Here is a 19,500-nt window from a genome sequence, read left to right as displayed (position 1 = left end):
ATAGCAACTGCATTTTCAAAATTTAACTTTTTATACAATACATGCATTTTGTACTGGAGTCGATCACGAAGTCATTTATAGATAGTTCCTGTATTTGCGATTTCGAGGTCGCTGTAATATGCATTTATGTATTGTTCCCTCTTTTCTTTTATTTATTGTCTTTTCGCTTTTTTCTCTCTTTTTTTTTAGCTTCGTGGGTACGTTCCTCACATGACTGGAAATGTTGTTTGGTATGGAATTAAGCGCGAACGCAGACACGGGTATGAAAACACACAGTCAACAATTGTAATCATAGTTCTCTATGTTTTGCCTGACATCGATTGTCAATTCACTTATGTCGCTAATAAACGCGGGTGATAGTGCGCCTCCTCTGCCTGAAAGGATCACCGTGTTTCAAGGCGCGGTTGCACTGGGCAACGTGCATGGTCAACGTTATCCCGGAGTAGCATGCTGTCAGGGAGCCTGTTACGCCTAATGAACAACACTTGTTAGAAACACTGAAAGAATGTACATTTTAGCAATTCTAGTTGCTTCAGCAAGACAGAGCCACCATGATGGCGTTGTTGGCCGACATGTTGCCCATTGCGACAGTGCCCTTAGCTTTGAGTTTTTCCGGCGTCTTTTCTCGCACTGGCAACGCATGTTCTCTTTAACGGGACCCGTTGAATTCCTTCGAGAGCACAAGTGATGAAGTCCAGCCTAGTTTTCTTAGTAACAACTCAAGTCGCTAAAGTTCCATTTCCAAACGGACACAATGTGCGCCCATGGAGGAAAGAGAGAAGAACAGAATACGCAGTAAAGAATGTGCGCTTTCGCGTCAAGCGTATACCTAAGTATCGCGATTCCTGACTAACCGTTCAAAGCAGGAATAACGTGCGTTCCACACGCGGATTGTCTGCACCTATAGGCCACGTGTGTAAAACGGCCGCATTGTGTTTACTAAACAACCAGCACACGCGGGAATTGCGAACGCCGGGCACGTGTGGAACGACTTCAACTCAACGTGGGCGTGGTCAGCGCACGGTGAGCGCGCTCCTTCGTAACCACTGATCCGGTTCACGCATGCTAGGCACGTTCCTTCAGCGCCGTACTGTGCTCAGTGCGTCTTGTGGATTAACGGCCGGAGTCTAGCGTGCTAATCTCCTCACGAGACACATGTGCCGGAGGCGCCACTGCGGACTTGCCGACAGGGCAAGAAAATCGCAGTGTAGTGGACGCGTGTGCCCGCCGCCTTTGCAGTCACTTCCGCTGTTTCCTTTGTTGCTTTCAGCAATTCATACTTTCATTTCCGTGCGTGGAAGAATGAAAAAAAAAAGGATGAAGACGATTGAAACTTTAAAAAAGAATGACGCGGATTCTCTTTTTCTTTGTTGTTCTTGTTATTATTATTTTTTTTGTCCCGGGTTAACGACATAATTAATCAGAGAATGCATGAGCAGACGTAGTGGAGAGACATACGTCCCCGTTTAAGAGCTTAGAGTTATAAGCACTTTCACCAGATGACGCTCGTAAATGCTTAATGAGTTGCAGTATCGCCTTCGGGACTTCAATATTAATTTCGGCCCCGCTTGTGCTTGATTACTAAATTGGCACTTCCAGCGTTCCTCCTGCTATCGATCGCTACTATATGCGCTCCATCCGACGTCGCACACTGCGAGTAGCGAGCAAAAATAGGATACCATGCCTTCGAATGTAATGGCAGCGCACGGGAACACACCTGCCCTGATATTAAACTTGAACTTTTTATTTGCAACAATGACCTATATAATGGGCGAGGTGCTGATTGCATTTTCCGCCCTTTGCTTATGGGAGCCTCTACGGCTGTTTCTTGCATATATAAATAACACTTGGCGCAAAATCGTATAAACTCTACGAAGAACGGTGCAGTCTGTCGCTGTTTTAAACTGCGCTCTTCATGTACATTTTACTCTCATTTGACCGAGGGGAGTTTATCACATTCAAAGGATACTTTAAAACGAAGTTGCAATTAACTATTCCAGTTATTCGCCGCCAGTTGTTCAAATTACAAAAAGAAAGCATTTAGACATAACTGAACTAAGTAGGCTGTAGTAGCACATAGAAGTAGTAAGTGGAACTAAGTAATAATATTTGGGGTTTTACGTGCCAAAACCACTTTCTGATTATGAGGCACGCCGTAGTGGAGGACTCCGGAAATTTTGACCACCTGGGGTTCTTTAACGTGCACCTAAATCTAAGCACACGGGTGTTTTCGCATTTCGCCCCCATCGAAATGCGGCCGCCGTGGCCGGGATTCGATCCCGCGACCTCGTGCTCAGCAGCCGAACACCATAGCCACTGAGCAACCACGGCGGGTAGGAACTAAGTAGGCCATCATCTTAATTCCCTCCTATGTGCTAGACCTTTTGCGTAATACCGACAACCCTGTGGGCGCAGTGGGCTGTCGACACCATCGTGAAGGAAAGACGCGCGGGCGAGCGCAGGACGCGCGTAGGAAGCTGGTGGTTCACGCGCGGTCTGCCACAAGTCTCGTTGACTTTTTTGTGTTCTTATAACGTGGCGCGTTCGCCACATAACATGACCATAAAAACACAATCTTTGTTCCCCGCAACGGCGGAGGTGTAATATCTTGGTAAAGGCTCCTGCGTTTGCTCTCCGAACACGTCGTTCACTACTATATACAAAGCGATAGCGACGATGAGGAGAGCCCTTGACAGCAGGAGTTACAGCTTTTGTGGCGTCCTGCTTCATTCCGTATTCTATCAGAGCGAACAGTAAAAAAATCAGGGCGCAAACTAAGAGGCGTTGCATGTTGCGACATTTGTTCACTGGTGTAGCAACCCCGCGTGGCCCAAGTGTGGTTTAGCAAACGCTGTAGAGTATTCGGCCACACTATAATGGCTCAGCTTTTCGTAGCCACCGTTGCCCCGCATCTCATAGCGCGGGTCTAGAAACGTGACTGGCTGTCGCCTATACGCGGCTTTAGGCGAGTGATACAGCTCGTGCACACGACGGCGCTGTAATTCATGAGTGTAGAAAACTAATAACTAGCCATGGTGTGTGCCGCACATATTCCTTTATATATATCGAGTAACTGGGGAACAGACTTGCACGTAACGAATACATGTAATGAATTACGTGTAATCAGTTACGTTTTCTGGTCATTTTGTAATTTAACAATTACTTTTTTACTCGCTGTCGCTCAGTGTAATTCAATTACTTTTCATAATGGCCAATTACATGTAACCAGTTACATTTTCGACGAAACAAGCTTTAACAGGCGACACACCTTTGAGCACTTAAATTAGACAGGAACTACAGTGTCAAAAGGAATGAAAACGTGCATGTGGGTTACCTCCTTCCCACAATCAGCGTACTTTATCTCTACTTTGCTATCATTTTACCTCCCACTCCCCTTGCTCCCCGGCTTAGGGTTGCAAACCGGATCTTCCCATCTGGTTAACCTCCTTGCCTTTCTTCTTACCTCTCTCTCTCTCTCCAACTGCGCTTCGATCACCTGAACATGGCAGGCTTGCCGATTTTCACCTCTCGTGGAAGTCCGACCTCTCAGCTTTTTTTTTTATAATAAATTTCTGTTTCTCCTGGAAGCGTTTTTAATCGGCCTGCATAGGCCGTGAGGTCTGCTGCTCAATTCTTCATCATGGCTTAGTGCAGTCTGTGACTTCTCTGATACCGACAACTTCTTGGCCGTTAAACGCACATGTTTCCATCTGTGGAATGCATATGTGACTCATATAGACCTATTTTTACGATTGCAACACACGAACAGTAATTTTGGGGCTAAATAACCTGCAGCTTTTTGTTCTATTACATTACATATATTGTCACCTTTCAAGGAATGTGAATGGTTGCTGACGCCCATTTCATTTAGTCAAATGGCTAACGAGTGAAGAGCGTCGGGTAGGAAGTTCATCAGATGTCGGCCGGTAACTGCGCTCCTATGGCTCGATATCGATGGCTACTTATATGAGGGAATTGCCTATGGACGATATTTCAGCTTTTCACTGGCCCTGTCGCGAACGCTTTCCCCTCGCCCCAGCGAGAATGAAGCGCTGCGATTCATAGAGGACACAGACCCGAGCACCGTTGCCTCGAGTAACCACAATCTGATGCGGGAGGTGTTGGTACGTTCCAACACAGGCCTTTCTCTCCAGCATGCACATCAAGAGATCTTTCAATGTCGCTGCAGGTATCTTCACACAAAAATAAAAAAAGAGAAAGAAAGAAAGAAAGAAAGAAAGAAAGAAAGAAAGAAAGAAAGAAAGAAAGAAAGAAAGGAAGAAAAGGAGAAAAAGAAAATCAGAAAAAGAAAACGAGGGAAGATTACCGAATAAAATTTTGAAAAGCAAATGTTAGAGAAAGTAAACGTGTGAAGCGCAGAGGATGCATTGAAAGGGACAAGCCAGCTCGTTTTATTTACTGTATTTGTGCAATGTTAATAAAGTAGCCAGCAAAGTAATCTTGAAGTAATCAATTACTTTTACTAATTGTAAAATTACTTCCGTGAGGTATTAACTGCTAACTGTAATCAATTACAATAGTGAAATAATTGATTGTATTTGTATCGGTGACTTTCTTTTTTTGTAATGTGTACATGTCTCTTTGTGAATAAAAGTTACTGCACTTAACTGTTACAATCATTATGAAATACGGACGAATGGTCGGCACCGCCACGGAGCGGCCGAGTTAACAGGTGAAGCCGGTATATTCAACGCAGTATTGAATTTCGCGTACTTATGTATACCTTCAGCCGGAACTACACACGTAGTCGTACTGCTTGCAGTATGTCGGCATGTCGAATTTCAGTGCAACAAGGCTAGAGAAACAGCACAAAACATAAATTAACACGTCGCGGCCGATGACCGGCTTCTAAGCAGTGGCGGTTCCTGTCCCGCACAATGGCGGCGGAAAACCAGCTTCGCTTGACAGCAGCACAGTGGTGTCAGCATTATGCAGGTATCTTATTGTGTTTCGGGCTAGACATATAAACATATCTTGCTATATCACTAAGTCCCTGTTCCTCAATAAAAAAAAGGAAAGAAAAAAAGAAAACTTGTACTCAAATAACCTTTCGATAACGCCCTATACTTTAAGAGAGAAAAAAAGGAAGAGAGGCGCGTCACTTCTAAAACCCGAAAGCATGGTGTTTACTATACAGGTCTGGCACACGCATGCGAGCCGACAACAAGCATTCATCCGAGCGCGGTGGTTCGTCCGCAGCAGCAGTAGCAGCAACTCATACCGGAGCACTTTTGCACTCGCGTGTATTTCATTTCGCTCCGTCTCCCAACGCGGATTCGACAAAACGCGCCTCGGAGCACTTTTTTTCTTTGTTTGTGTTCCTTCTTTACGGTACGACAAACATCGGCGGGCGTCAGGCGGAAAGCATGCGCTCATTCACGCGTGGCGCAGCCGTAAGCGCCCGTTTCCTGTTTCGTTCTCGGCAGTCTGACAGGCGTGCCATGCGGAAAAGCACGCGCTTCCCTCGGCGGCGCTGGCTGCTGCTACGCGTCAGGAGAGAAGCGGCGCGCCGAAGAGATCACGCTGTCGTCCATCACGCATTGCTACGCGCCGGGCGCGCGCCGGGCACGGAAACGAACAAGAGCTCGGAATCGGTTCCGTACTCGGCAGAAGCACGCGGCCCTGCTGCGTGTTCTTCACTGCTGGGTTGGAGGAGTGGTCCGAGAGACAAACGGAGGAAAGAAACAGAAGAAGGAGCCACGAGGACGTTGAAGAGGCAGACTGTCCGGTTCGCCGGAAACGTCCCTAATGTCCTGCTAATTGGCCTCGCGTGTTGTGCTTCTCGTAATTGGGTCCAACCTCGATTGCGTGTCGCAGATCGACAGTGGCTTGTTGTTCCGGTAACGGCTCGCTCAACTAAGTCTGCGCTTTAGCGACGGACGCTCTGGAGTGATTTGCGCGAATGCACGCATTCCAGTGGCCCGTGGCGAGAGTTTCTCATTCTCTCCTTTTCTTCTTCTTTCTTATATGAGGAGAGTCATGTTGCAGGAAGCGGTTGTTTATATGTGGCGAGGGGCATTGAGCATGTTGGCATTTTATTGCTTACCCCTTAACACGGCTCGCTGCTGGGCTAGTTGGTTCATGGTATGCAGTAATATTTAAAAAGCGCAGAAAAGGACACGAAGACGAGCGCTTTTGTTGATTAGTCTTGTCCGTGTCCTTCTTTGCGCTCCTTTAGTTGTACTATAATGCTGACGCCGAACTGAACTTGCAGTCAGCTCTGCCAGAGCCAGTGAATAATACGTCCCGTTGAGGTCATTGCCACTCTCATCCAACGTATCATACTAAAGACTGTGCCTGAGCAGGCCGCTTTTCTAAATATTTGACTAATAAACCCAACAACAGGCACATTCTGGGCTCTCTCTGGCCCCTTCTCACGTGACAAAAAGCAGAGTGCAGGCGACGCTCCTCGAGGGAGACGTCTGGAAGAGATATTTGTTCATGCGAGCAGAAGTTCGACCACGACGTGCCCCGAAGGTGGCTGCGTTTCCTGCTGTCACTCGGGTGATAGAATGTGACAGGGCGCTGACATCAGCCGCTGTAAGACAGGCTGAAATCGGATTTCCATAAGAGAAAAGGGAACAAAACGAGGGAGGAAGAACCAGAACGTTCACATATGCAAAGACACAAATGTGATTCCGCAAGTCCCCCGTGATTAGGGTTTCGGCTGGCGCCTGGGCTTCGCTGAAGTCGTCGTTAACGCGTCGGGAATAGCGTTGGGCGCCGGCGTTATTCTCTGACGCTAGTAGAGCGCGACAGCGGTGTCGAGTCTACACGGTGCGAAGCCCCGGCATAACACAGCTCGTTGCTGCACGCCACTTCTCGCACGCAGGGTCTTCGCAGTTTATCCCGCGTGAAAAATCTGTCATGCACGTGGAAAACACGCTGCCGGAAGTGCCCTGCTCGCGACTTGAGTAGCACGAGAAACGAAACAGACGTCGTGTACCTTTATCCCCTGTCCTCGGAGGACTTCCTTTTCTTCCCCGTCCCTCTGCAGCAGAGCTAGAGAAAGAATGCTGGCTCGGCCGCGTTTATTTGCGTTGTTTTGTCTGCGTGGCACTAATTAGTTAAAGAAGACATCGTTAACGAACTTCGTTAGGAATGTCTTGTTCTATCGACAGTTTAAGAAAATACCGGGCGCTGGGCGCAGAAAGCAACCTTGAAAGGGCGCTGCCCCTGTTCCCGCACCAGCGCCGCTCATTTATTGGTTGGATCGTAGGGGAGAGATGCGGAAGGCGCACTGGCTCCCTGGTTGAAAAAAAAGAAAAGAAAGAAAGAGACGTTTTTGGCTCACAGTAACACTGCGCTCTGCTTACGCAGCCTGCATGTGTTCGCTCGCAGGCGGAACAAAAAATAAACAAACCAACAAAACTCTTAATCTTAAGGGAAAACTGTTCGCCTACACTAATTCAGCCAAACTCGCAGACGCGTCGGGGCTTTGATCAGGTTACAATGAAACTAAAGTTACTTCTCCGTTCCTCTCCACTATACCCTAGCTATGCGTTCGGTGCTACACAAACAAAAATGTCCGAACAAACTGCGAAGCAGGTTTATGCCAAGAAGTGTTCGTCTTACAAATGAACCTGATGACAACAAAACCGTATTTTCTTTTTCTCTCTGCTAGCTTGCCGAATATTTCATTTACCGCGCATTCCTTTTGTATAACTCGAGACGGAATTCCTTTCAAACAGAAATAGCGCAACCAGACTAGACTTTATGCTCTGCTGTTAACGGTGAAAAATCAGACCGCGAAAACGAGCTTTTTGTCAGCTTTAGCAAAGCCTTTATTCACAGGGTTCCTATTTTCTTGTCGCCTTCACTGAAGCAATTGATTTTCAACATATTATAAAGCTTCCATTGCATGTGAAACTACCCTTACGCTGCTTTAGATAAGTCACGCATGACTCCAATGGCCGCGATTAAAAGCAAGCAGGAAGTACTTAATAGGATGGACGCTAGCAGGCGACTAATGTGACTCACTCGATTGTGGAGTAGGATGGTAAAGTGGAAGCTTGGGCGAGTTTGCGATTCAATATCTACATGTCTGCACAGCTCAGAAGACTAGTACAGAAGATAGGACACAACACAGGCGCTGACTTCAACAAATCTTTATTCGTAAAACCGCCAAAGCTATATACTTTAGACATGAGCAAAAAGTAATAAAGACTTCTGCATGATGTCACACATCTCAAGAAGCCTTTCGCATCACAGCAGCATATCATCATCTTGACCAGCTAACACTCGGCTCCGTCGGCAGTTGAAGAACTTCAAGATCGAAAATTCGACGCTATACTTATACATGTTTCATCCCGAGGAATGCCGTTGGGCTCTTGTCGTTCCCCCGTCATTTTGGGCCCAGATACTAAAGACCTTTCACAAAGATCCCACGGCCGGTCACTTTGGTTATCATAAAACCTTTGAGCGCATCCGCAGCCGCTTCTCTTGGCCTGGACTTGCAACCAGCGTAGGAAAAAACGTGGCTTCCTGCTCGTGCTGCCAACACCGCAAATGACTGGCATCACCTCTGGCTGGACTGCTCCAACCTGTGCCGCCTCCTGAAGCTTCTTTTGCAGTCGTTGGTATAGGCCTGTATGGACCGCAAGCCATATCAGCTGGCGGTAATTGATGGACAGTAACATGTCTGTAGACCACTTGACATGGTATGCTGAAACAGCCGCACTACCTTCACGGTCCGCAGCGGACGTGGCGGCCTTTTTGTTGGAAGCCATCTTTTTACTTCATGGAGCCCCACGTGTCCTTTTGAGTGACCGCGGCAAGACCTGTCTGCCGAGGCTCCTCGACGATGTCCTTCCGCACGTCCAACACCATAAGACGACTTCCAGCTACCACTCTCAAACTAATGGCCTCACAGAGCGCTTTCATCGCCTGCTGTCCGACATGATATCAATGAACATTAACGTTCACCACATGAATTGGGATGTCATTCTGCCATTCGTCACTTTCGCATACAACACCGCCGTGCAACGCTCTATGGTGTACTCGTCATTTTTCCTCGTGTATGGCCGTCAACCAACCATCCTCCTCGACGTATCTTTCTTTGGTGTCCCAGTGATCTCGTCGACATTGGTATGTGAGCAGTTCATCTCGCGCGTTGCCCGGTGTCGTCACCGCGCCCGCCTCAACATCGACGCAAGGCAATAAGACCGCAAAATTCGCTATAATGCATCCAACCGTGTCGTTTCCTTCCGCCCTGGAGATGAAGCGTTGTTGTGGAGCTCAGTTCGAGCTCGTAGATTACGCGAAAAGTTTCAAGCCTCTTTTATGGAGCCCTACACTGTTCGGGAACAAACTTCACCAGTGAACTATCGCGCACTTCCCTTATCATGCCTTTCGACTGCCGCTGTCGTTCCACAGAGAGTGTGCATGTTTCGCGTTTAAGGACTTTCATACGCCGTTCACTTCCATAACCAGCGGCCAGGTTAGCCGCTTCCGCGTACGGGGGACATACTGTGAGCATTATATATTCAGCCTTCATCTTCTTCATCTACATGGAATATTTATCGTCATCGCCAGCGTCACTCTCTTCAGTGAGCGGCCCTGCTGAATAAAGCGTCGAGATATAGCAGCTGCCTCTATACAGATTGTCCCACATAACTTGAGCCAAAGGTTTAAACATGAAAGGCACTCCGGACGCGAGTTGAACCGGATGTATAACGTTGGCACTGGCCTAGAGTTACTCAGGCTACTTTTAATTTTCCCCTTAACTAACGCATTAGTTTTGTTTATTTAATCAACTTTTTAAGTATTGGCTGCAGACCCCAAGTGTGAAACGCAAAGTTGTAGGGCACCTTTAGAAACCTCTCTATTAATTGCTTCCAACACGATATATCTGACGTGGTCCTTTTTTCCGCGTTCCAATGAAAGCCCTCGAAATATGAAAAAAATACCGCGTGACGGGGCGCTTACTCACTGTTATTGTGCTGCTCTCAAGCGTGCGATGGATGAACAAGGTCGGCAACGCTCGGCCAGCAGCGTGCATTTGCGCCGTCATGCGATAAGTGCCGCTGCCCAGATACCTACACCAGGCATAACGCCCTGTCGCGGACCATTCTCGCTGCAGCCGAACTTGTTCATCCATCGCACGCTCGAGAGCAGCACAGTAACAGTGCGCAAGTGCCCCGTCACGTGGTATATTTTTCATATTTCGCGGGCTTTCTTTGCAACGAGGAAAAAAGATCCACGTGAGATATATCGGGTCGGAAACAATTTATTCAGAGGTTTCTCAAGGTGCTCTACAATTTTGCGTATCGCACTTGGGGTCTGCAGTCAATACTTAAATAGTTGATTAATTAAACATAACAAATCCTTTAGTTAAGGGGATAATAAAAATAGCCTGAGTAACTCTAGGTCAGGGCCAACGTTATGCATTCAGTTCAACTCTCGTACGGAGTGCCTTTTATTTTTAAAACTTTGGCTCAAGCTATGTGGGAGTACCTGTATATATATTTATTTTTATTTTCAAATACTGTTGGCCGTCTTGGCCGTAACAGGGTGGGTACAGCTGTGTGTATGTGTGTATATATCTGTGTGTGTATGTTTATAGATTTATGTTTGTTGGCTTCTTATGACATGATTAATACCAATCGGGCCCCTCGGTTCCGAAATCGGGCCCGATTTTTATTAATCCTCTCATAAGAAGCCAACAAACAAACATCTGTAAGCACACACGCACACATACATACACACACACACGAGCGCATATATGTATATATATACACATGTGTATATATATATATATATATATATATATATATATATATATATATATATATATATATATATATATATATATATATATATATATATATATATATATTTATATATGTATATACACATATATATATATTACGAACTTCGCAACGGTTTGACATGACAGTTCGAGAGAAGCTTTTCAATTCAAGGCACCTTTAGAACCTAGGATAATTAAACCCTCTTCAATATCACGGATATTCTTGTCGGAGTCTGGAGGTAGCTGGAGGTAGCGAACGTATTCCTTCATTCATTTTTCCTAACACTACTGTTAGAAAGATTCACTCTTGTGTTTTTCTTCTCTTTCTTTTTTTCACTTTCAGCGTACGTTGCATATCTTCCGTTGTTAGCAATTTACCAATATTTTACATTTATTGTTTTTGGAGTAGAAATCAAGTTCTTCGGTGCTGGCTAGCGTTGGGCAATTTCGTGTAGAATTATTGCCTGCGTCATTTTTCTCAATACGATGTTCCGATTCGTTTTTCTTTTATTGGTGTGTTTACTGATAATGTCCTGCTGTTTGCTATTCAATCAATACAATACACATTCAATAGATACCTTAGTTCACTGCCGTGCAGAGATGTGGAAGGTGCGCTTACACAAGAATCACCATGTTTGTATATCTGAAATGTTTCGCTTATCTCTCGGGAGCGTAGCTCCTTGTAACGTCCTAAAAACGTGCACTTCTCAAGAATTGGTTTAAAACCACATATTTTACAAAGTTCAGCCAAATGAATGCCAAGTGAGTCCATAAAATTGAAATAATCTACATAACTTTAAAAAATCATTAGCATTTATTTCCAACCAAATGCCTAACTTAGGTGTTAAATGTCCCATAGCTATACGAGTTTAGGTGGTTATTCCTCTTACCCGACGTTCACAGAGGGGACATTACTCGTCGCTTCTGATTATTTTTTTCTTCTGTGAGTTGAATAACGAGAAGTACTGCGTGTTACTATGATGCACATTCTATGCACTCGATCACGAAGCTTAATCTTGATGCCTGGTCTACTCATGTACCTAAAGTGCTTGCGATTTATTTTAATACCTCACCTTTGACATGGCTCTGCCAAAAATTATGCGCTTTCTACACATGACTGTGTAGAGAGCTTCATGACGTCTTCCACTTGACAGACTGGGAGTCACTGTGACGACATACGGTGAGCAAAACTCTAGAAGGTCGATGGCCCGTAAAAGGAACCAGACCCTAAAATTGACGACGAAGCTAAAAAGTCACATAATCCGTAGTTCTTGTTTAATAATGTGATAGTGAACTTGCCACAATAGTGCTGGGCTAAGCAGCACTACAAAGTTATAGTCAGGGGTCTGGTACGCATCAAAGCCTTGACCATTTTCAGTGCCCTTGAATTAAGGATAGCGGCATGTGTATTATTATTATTATTATTATTATTATTATTATTATTATTATTATTATTATTATTATTATTATTATTATTATTCGGGCTTGTTCAAATAAATGCTATTTATTACTGACACGAAAGTCACTGTGTCACACCCGCACGTCGGTCATGTGGCTCGTCATGGACGCACAACTATTAGACGCTTTCGGGACATTTCGACACCGTGATTCATGTGTGGCGTGTAATCGCTCGTTGTACTGTTCACACCAAGTCGCACCCCACTCCTCCTGGGCTTTTGCACGATTCCGTAGTCGCAAAGTAGTACACAGAAATGTTGCTCCAGAGGTGGCGTCCCTGGCGCTTCGAAACACTGCGCAGGTCCTCCCGAGCCCTTGGAGAACTGCAGCGTCACCAACCTGACCGAGCGAAGCTTTTCCGTCGAGTGTCGTGAAGTGCGCTCGCCGTCATCGGCTCCGGCGGCCGGCGGCGGCGGCCAGTCGCCTGGCACGGCAGGCGGCGCCTCGCTGGTGGCCGCCGCACAGAGGCCCTCGCTGCTGGCGCGTCCCCCCGAGAACCTCGTCTACGTGCTCGAAGTCTACGGGCCGCCGGAAGGCTCGTCGATGCAGAGAGGCGTCTCCGCGTCTCAGCACCAGGTACCACGAGCTCAATCTTGTTCCTGCGAACACCAACCGTTGTGGTTAGCTTGTTGAGCATCGCTTCCCGGGAACTAAGCAAGAAGCACGACACTATAGACGCCTAGAGGAAACCCTGTATACGAGGCCGCGCTTTCGTACTGTGCACATACATCGTTTCGAAAAACTATAGAATATGTACTAGATGTTTCGTGGGAGTATTTCTTTAAAATACCGCAGCAAAGATGCAGAGTTTATTTGACAGCACACTACTCGCGGTAATGGATGTCGGTAAAAATAGAATTCTTGTTAATAATGAATTGAATTGCCGTAACCTTACTAAATAAACTGAATTAATTACATTAGTACATGCATTGGTATTCGAAATGTTTAGAGTAGAATATATTTAAAAGTTTAACTATTTGAATAAGTGCCATTTGGGTGCGTTCAAACGTGGTACGCGTTGCTATGCCTGCAGGTGCTGGTGCGGAACGTGAGCGGTCCGGAACCACGCTTTCGAGTCGGCCAGCTGTGGCCGGGCACCGAGTTCGAGGCTCGCGTGTTCGCGGCCAACTCCAAGGGACGCAGTAGGCCATTCCGTCTGAACGCTTGCACTCTGCCCCCGGCTGAAGCTCTGCTCGACAAAGGCACGTATTCGCCGAAAGTCTGTTTGCTCCGAGGCGTGCATGTTTGCATTCCCATCACGTGTTTTCTCGATTTCGCGGTCACGCTTCAACTATTTGAGTAGCAGTTGGCGTCACCTGTAGCAGTTTGTCCTTGGCGAACGTTAAAGGTACTGACAACCAATTTTCGGACCTATAGTTTTTTTTTTTTTATGGCGCAACGCAAGCCTCGCCCTCTGTAGTGTTTACACCTGCAGCGGTTACTGCCAAAAGCGCGTGGATATTTTGAAAAGCAGAATTTTTCGATCTGAGCAGCCTGAAAAAAAGAAAGAGCCCCTCCTCCAGCAACGCTCAGAAGTGAGAGCGATGCCGACAGCCCACCTCGCAAATTGGGAAAGCCGCCCATCGTTCTGCTTTCACAGGAGTGAGTACAACTGTGGTTAACCACCTACGTTTTGACCTTTCTGGTTTAACCACTTTCGAAAATAAAAAGCTGGTGATTTGCGTTGTTGTACAGACCTTTCTTATATTTCTACCGCGATTTTCCTGAAGTGCACGGCTACGTCGTGGCTGACTGGCCCCCGTCGTCGTTGTTCTGTCGATAGACGAGCCAAGCCAACTCTCAGCGAAAACGAAGGGGAAGGCAGCGCCACATTTTTACTACCGGCACATTGTAAATTAGGCAAAACTTATGAGAGGAAAAAGCGTACCGCATTTCAGTACTAATAAACAGACCAGGAACCAGGTACACTAATAGTAGGTCACATGATAGGCCTCTTATGCATCTTGTTTTTGCCGTGTGTGGCGTTAAAGGTCATTTTTCGCGACTTTTAGTGCGTTATTAAAATATTAATCTACGTTTAGTGATTAGTGAGAAAAACATGAGTTGTTTTAACCAATACGACAGGCAATCTTTCCATAAGCAGCGTTATCTCGATTCATGTTCTGAGTGGTTCTCTGTCCATTTAAGGGTGCATTGATTCGTTTCATCTGATCCGCGCGCGATGTCGACGTATACCATTTATGCTTAAAATTTATTTCAGACTAGCTCAAGTTTCCATGTAAGTCGCAGACTGGGTCTCTATTATATAACAATTCTTCTTGCTCGATTAAATTTCTTTCTTATCATCTACCGTTCACGGTTGACTGATCCCGTTGGCTACATATGGGCAACCGACTGATGAAGGACGAAGAGGATAATCATTGGAACAAAATCTTTACCTTATACCGGCCCTGATTTACGTAATCATGTGATTGATTCCACCAGCCCCTTCAATGTCTGGAAGGCGGCCCTTATCGATTAATATTTTCTAAAGCTAGCTGCAAGAGACAAGCGTTTTTTTTTAATTCTGTGGTTTTACGTGCCAAAACCACTATTTGATTATAGGGCGCGCCGAAGCGGAGGACTCCGAATTAGTGTTGACCAACTTGAGTTCTTCAACGCCTACCCAATACACGGCACAAGGGCGTTCTTGCATTTCACCACCATCGAAATGCGGCCACCGCTGCCGGCATTTGATCGCGCGCCCTCGGGCTCAGGAGTGTTAGCCACTAGGCCGCCATTGCGAATGTCCTAGCTGTCATGCATCACTTTTTTAGACAAGAAGGACATTTCTACGCCAGCAAGACCGAGTGCATATACTCTGCTCAGTCGAGCGGAGTAGCCGCCAGTAATATCTTGTTGATGTCATTCAATTTAATAACGGATTGCTACTAGCTTTTTTTCTTCTAATTACTGCTCTGAATGTCATGCTGTCAATGAAGAATTTGTCGGAAATTGAAGGAAACCTAGACCTGGCCCGTTTTTAGCCGTGTACTTATTGCTGTATTGAACAGTGCGTGACCTACACAATGGACTCAATATGCTACGGCGATTCTTTTTCGTCCGGTGCTCACCAGATTGCTTATCACTGGCTTCTCCGACTTACCAGCCTCTATCTAACTGGCCCCCTTTGAGCGAATGACAAAGCAAATACTGAGTTGAGTAAAATGTGAAATTGAGGGTTGTATTATGGCATGTTCGAAGTGGTCTTCTAAGCATCAAGAGTGACCGAAGTTATTTGCAGTGATGAAGTATAATATATCAGACAATACAACATCCAACAGGATAAGCTTGGACTGATTGATGCAACCGGAAAAAAGTTCCCGTTTGCCATTAACGTGTAGGAACCTGGCCAGGAAGTCACGTGCGCATTATAACGTCAGATCCTAACTCTAAGGCCCAAACAATGAAACGTTCCTTTCCTTCGAGCGCTTCCTAACCTTAAGTGAGGCCTCCTTACAGCGAAGGACCGATGGAGGAAGCAAGCGTACTCTGAAAGCTCCCTTCACCCGTCCTCACGTAAGGAGCGGTTGCCGCCATGCCTGGGTTCGAGATTATCTCTTAAAAGCTTTAGGCGAACACCAGAACACCCCTATTCAATAAAAAAGGTTGTATCGTCGCACAATCTCTAAGTTGATGAGCTAATATAGAGAAGCGTGGACGCTATTTTTTAGTTTTGTTTACTAAATCTAAAGAAGCAGTGCATTACAGTGCGAAACTTGATGTGCTCCAGCAACGCTGGCACGCCGGCGTCGTGCAACGCCTATAGCAACGCTTCCATGCCGCACGCGTGACTGAAACGAACGTGCCTGGCAAAACGTACCGTGCTCGCGCTTCTCCGAAGGTGGGCGACAGCACGCACGCGCAAGCAAATGTCACGTGGTTAAGCAGTGAGGCGAAGTGCTCGTTCAGGGCCAGGAGCGGCGTAAGGACGCATGAAGGTAGCTTGGCCCAAACAATAAAACGTTCCTTTTAGGGGTGTGCGAATATTGAAATTTTCGATTACGAATCGAATACGAATAAGACGAAGAACTCTCTTCGAATATCGAATCGAATATCAAATACATGTGTAGTATTAAAAAATTACAAGAGAGGTAACAATAGCTTTATTACCCTTTTAAAAATAACATTGCATTTTACAAGGTTGCTTCAAATTAAAGAGGTACTCAATTATAGATAACGGACTCAGGTAATGCCCTCAGTCAGGTAAAACGCTTGTTACAGATTGTCGTGAAGGAAAATTAACTGCTCAATATGGCCAGAAAGTAAACGCTCTCTATGCACTGTCACATTTCTACCGGTAGAAAAGACTCTTTCACTAGGAACTGAAGTGGCAGGGATCGCCAAGTACTTCCGGGCGAGTGCACTTAAAAGCGGGTACCTGAAGCGGCCAATGGACTGCCACCACTCACAAGGATTCATGCCCCTTTCCAGAAGAGGCTTTTGCGCGTAGTCTGTACCTTCCCTCTCAGGGGCAGATGCCAAATGTGTCTTCTCTTTGTTCATCACTAGATCGTCAAAAGCATTCCATACACTCGATGCCACCAGTGGACACGAAGTCGACGCTGGCACGGCGGTGTCCCCATGGTGTTCCACGACGGCTTCCTGGAGCTCCCTTGTCACAAGGTTTTTCAGCCAGATCATCTGACATGATCATCTGATGAACTGTGGCCATAAAGCGCGGATCAAGAAACATGCCTAGGCTGGCCACTTCATCAAATTTCCACTCCGCACAAAGAGCCTTGATACATCTTGAATCAATGTTAGCAAACCCTGAGTTGCCTTTGCAACCTTCAAGGCAATGGGGCATTCCAAAAATAATTGGAATTATAAAGCTTGATGAAAAAGAAACCGAAACTGATCATGTCTCAAATGCCTGAAGCAGATAGACTGAAACAGAGCATACAGATAATGAGCGGATCATGCGAAGTTCTCAGTTAATAAACATGTTCTTAGGAGAATGCGGAGCAAGCATACAATTGGTTAATTGCTCAATTATTCGCAGTCTATCCGAATATTCGCCGTTTCCACCGTTATTCGGCCGTCCTCGGATATTCGTGAATTTCCGAACATGCATTTCTCGAATCGAATACGCTTCGAATATGGAAAATATTCGATTCGTATTCGAAATTCCGAATATTCGCACACCCCTAGTTCCTTTCCTTCGAGCGCTTCCTAACCTTACGTGAGGCCTCCTTACAGCGAAGGACCGATGGAGGAAGCAAGCGTACTCTGAAAGCTCCCTTCACCCGTCCTCACCTAAGGAGCGGTTGCCGCGTGCCTGGGTTCGAGATTATCTCTTCAAATCTTTCCGCGAACACCATTATTCTATTAAAAAATGTTGTATCGTCGCACAATCTTTAAATTGAATAGCTAATATAGAGAAGCGTGGACGCTTTCTTCTAGTTTCGTTTACTAAAGTTAAAAAAAAGTTGCGCATTACAGTGCAAAACTTGATATGCTCCAGCAACGCTGGCACGCCGGCGTCTTGCAACGCCTAGCAACGCCTAGCAATGCTTGCATGCCGCACGCGTGACTGAAACGAACATGCCTGGCAAGACGTACCGTGCTCGCTCTTCTCCGCAGGTGGGCGACAGTGCGCATGCGCAAGCGAATGCCATGTGGTTAAGCAGTGAGGTGAAGCGCTCGTTCAGGGCCAGGAGCGGCATAAGGACGCATGAAGGTAGCTTTGGAGCTACCTTATGCTGAGGAAGCACCAAGGAAGCCTTCACCGAGGGCCCCTCAGTAAGGAAGCTTTCAGAGTGACATAAGGTAGCCTCACCCCAATGAAGGCTTCCTTAGTGAGGTAAGGAAGATTTCATTGTTTGGCTTCTTATGCTGAGGAAGTACCAAGGAAGCACCAAGGAAGCCTTCACCGAGGGCGCCTCAGTAAGGAACCTTTCAGAGTGACATAAGGTAGCCTCACTGCAATGAAGGCTTCCTTACTGAGGTAAGGAAGATTTCATTGTCTGGCCCTAATTTGCGTCAATTATACGTCAGCTACTGCACATATTTATGGTTTACCCGCAGGATGTGAAATTTCACGGCTGCACTAGTGACATTCGTAACGCTGGCGATAAAAAAAATGCGAGTAACTGAGCGTTTCTCAGTAGGTAATCTCCTTCGCCCTCGTACGTCGCCGAATGACCCAGTCTGAATGTAATGTTGTTCTGGCCTTGGTCTGCACAACGCATTTTTTTGTGGTTCGGAGCGTCAGCCGCTTTACGCTGCGCGCCGATTTATGTGCCGCAATGCGTGCTGGCGTGCGAGTGGGAGAAAACTAAGTTCTGACGTCGTCGAACAGAGAGAAAGCAAGAAGAGGAAAGGCAGGGAGCTCAACAAGATGAGCGTCCGGTTTGATACCCTACAGCAACAAAGTGAAAGGGGGAATAGAAAGGGCAAAATAGAAAGAGTGCATGTGGGAGGATGCACAGGGGCACTTTGAGCGGTCCCGCAAACCGCTGCGCTTCAAGTACTGTACTAGTGCACGAATCGATTTTTGTGCCAGTGATGGATTTGGCCATGGTCCGAATATCTTGGACTCAGTGTCCAGTCGGCTTAAAGTTGTCCGGAGAGAGAAGTGCTGTGCATCGTAGAGAAGGCAGATACACAATAGTTGCTCTATGGTTTCTTCGCTCCTACGGGAGTCTCACATCGGGTTCTCGGCCATTCTCATATGAAAGGAGCAAGCGTTCGGGAACGTCACTCCCTCCTACAAGCGGCATTGCAAGGTTGTTTCGCCGCGTGAAAGGCTAGATGGCAGTTGTAGTCGTAGCAAAGGGTCCAGCTTATGCAATCGGTAATTGAAGGCACTTGAAGACCAGAAAGCTTGATTTCGCGAGCAAGCAGACGAAGTTCCCTGCCAGCGTCCGTACTCGCCAAATCTCTTGGACGCGTCTGGGTGTCTTCGTGGGCAGACCGGACAACCCTGTCAGCAAAGTCGTTGCCGACAATACCACAGTGAGCAGGAATCCACTGAAACATTACATAGCGCCCTGTCCCCAGAGCACGGTGGTGTAAATTTTGCTAAGGTCGGACATCATCTCTGCTTATGTTCTGTGATGCAATGAAAACTTGATACTGTGAAGAGCTGCCTTAGAATCACATAATATGACCTAGTTCTGTGCCGGCTACTATAGGTATATATATATATATACACACACATATATATATATATATATATATATATATATATATATATATATATATATATATATATATATATATATATATATATATATATATATATATATATATATATAGCTGATCCG

General features: G+C 46.1%; 1 protein-coding gene across 3 annotated transcripts in view; it reads left to right on the top strand.

Moving 5' to 3' along the window:
* LOC135903126 (hemicentin-2-like) overlaps positions 1-19,500 on the top strand; it is a 578,389-nt gene that overhangs the window by 213,519 nt on the left and 345,370 nt on the right. For all 3 annotated transcript variants that reach the window (XR_011511029.1, XR_011511030.1, XM_070530708.1), the window contains exons 8-9: positions 12,531-12,805; positions 13,263-13,431. Coding sequence is in view for 1 of the 3 variants with exons in the window: in XM_070530708.1 (XP_070386809.1) it covers positions 12,531-12,805; positions 13,263-13,431 (444 nt within the window). In the remaining 2 variants the exon portion in view is untranslated. The remainder of the gene's footprint in view (positions 1-12,530; positions 12,806-13,262; positions 13,432-19,500) is intronic.

This window comes from Dermacentor albipictus, chromosome 1 (assembly GCF_038994185.2).
Source record: "Dermacentor albipictus isolate Rhodes 1998 colony chromosome 1, USDA_Dalb.pri_finalv2, whole genome shotgun sequence".
NCBI lineage: Eukaryota > Metazoa > Arthropoda > Arachnida > Ixodida > Ixodidae > Dermacentor > Dermacentor albipictus.
The sequence above is the reverse complement of the archived record's forward strand: the minus strand, read 5'-3'. Positions and strand labels throughout refer to the sequence as shown.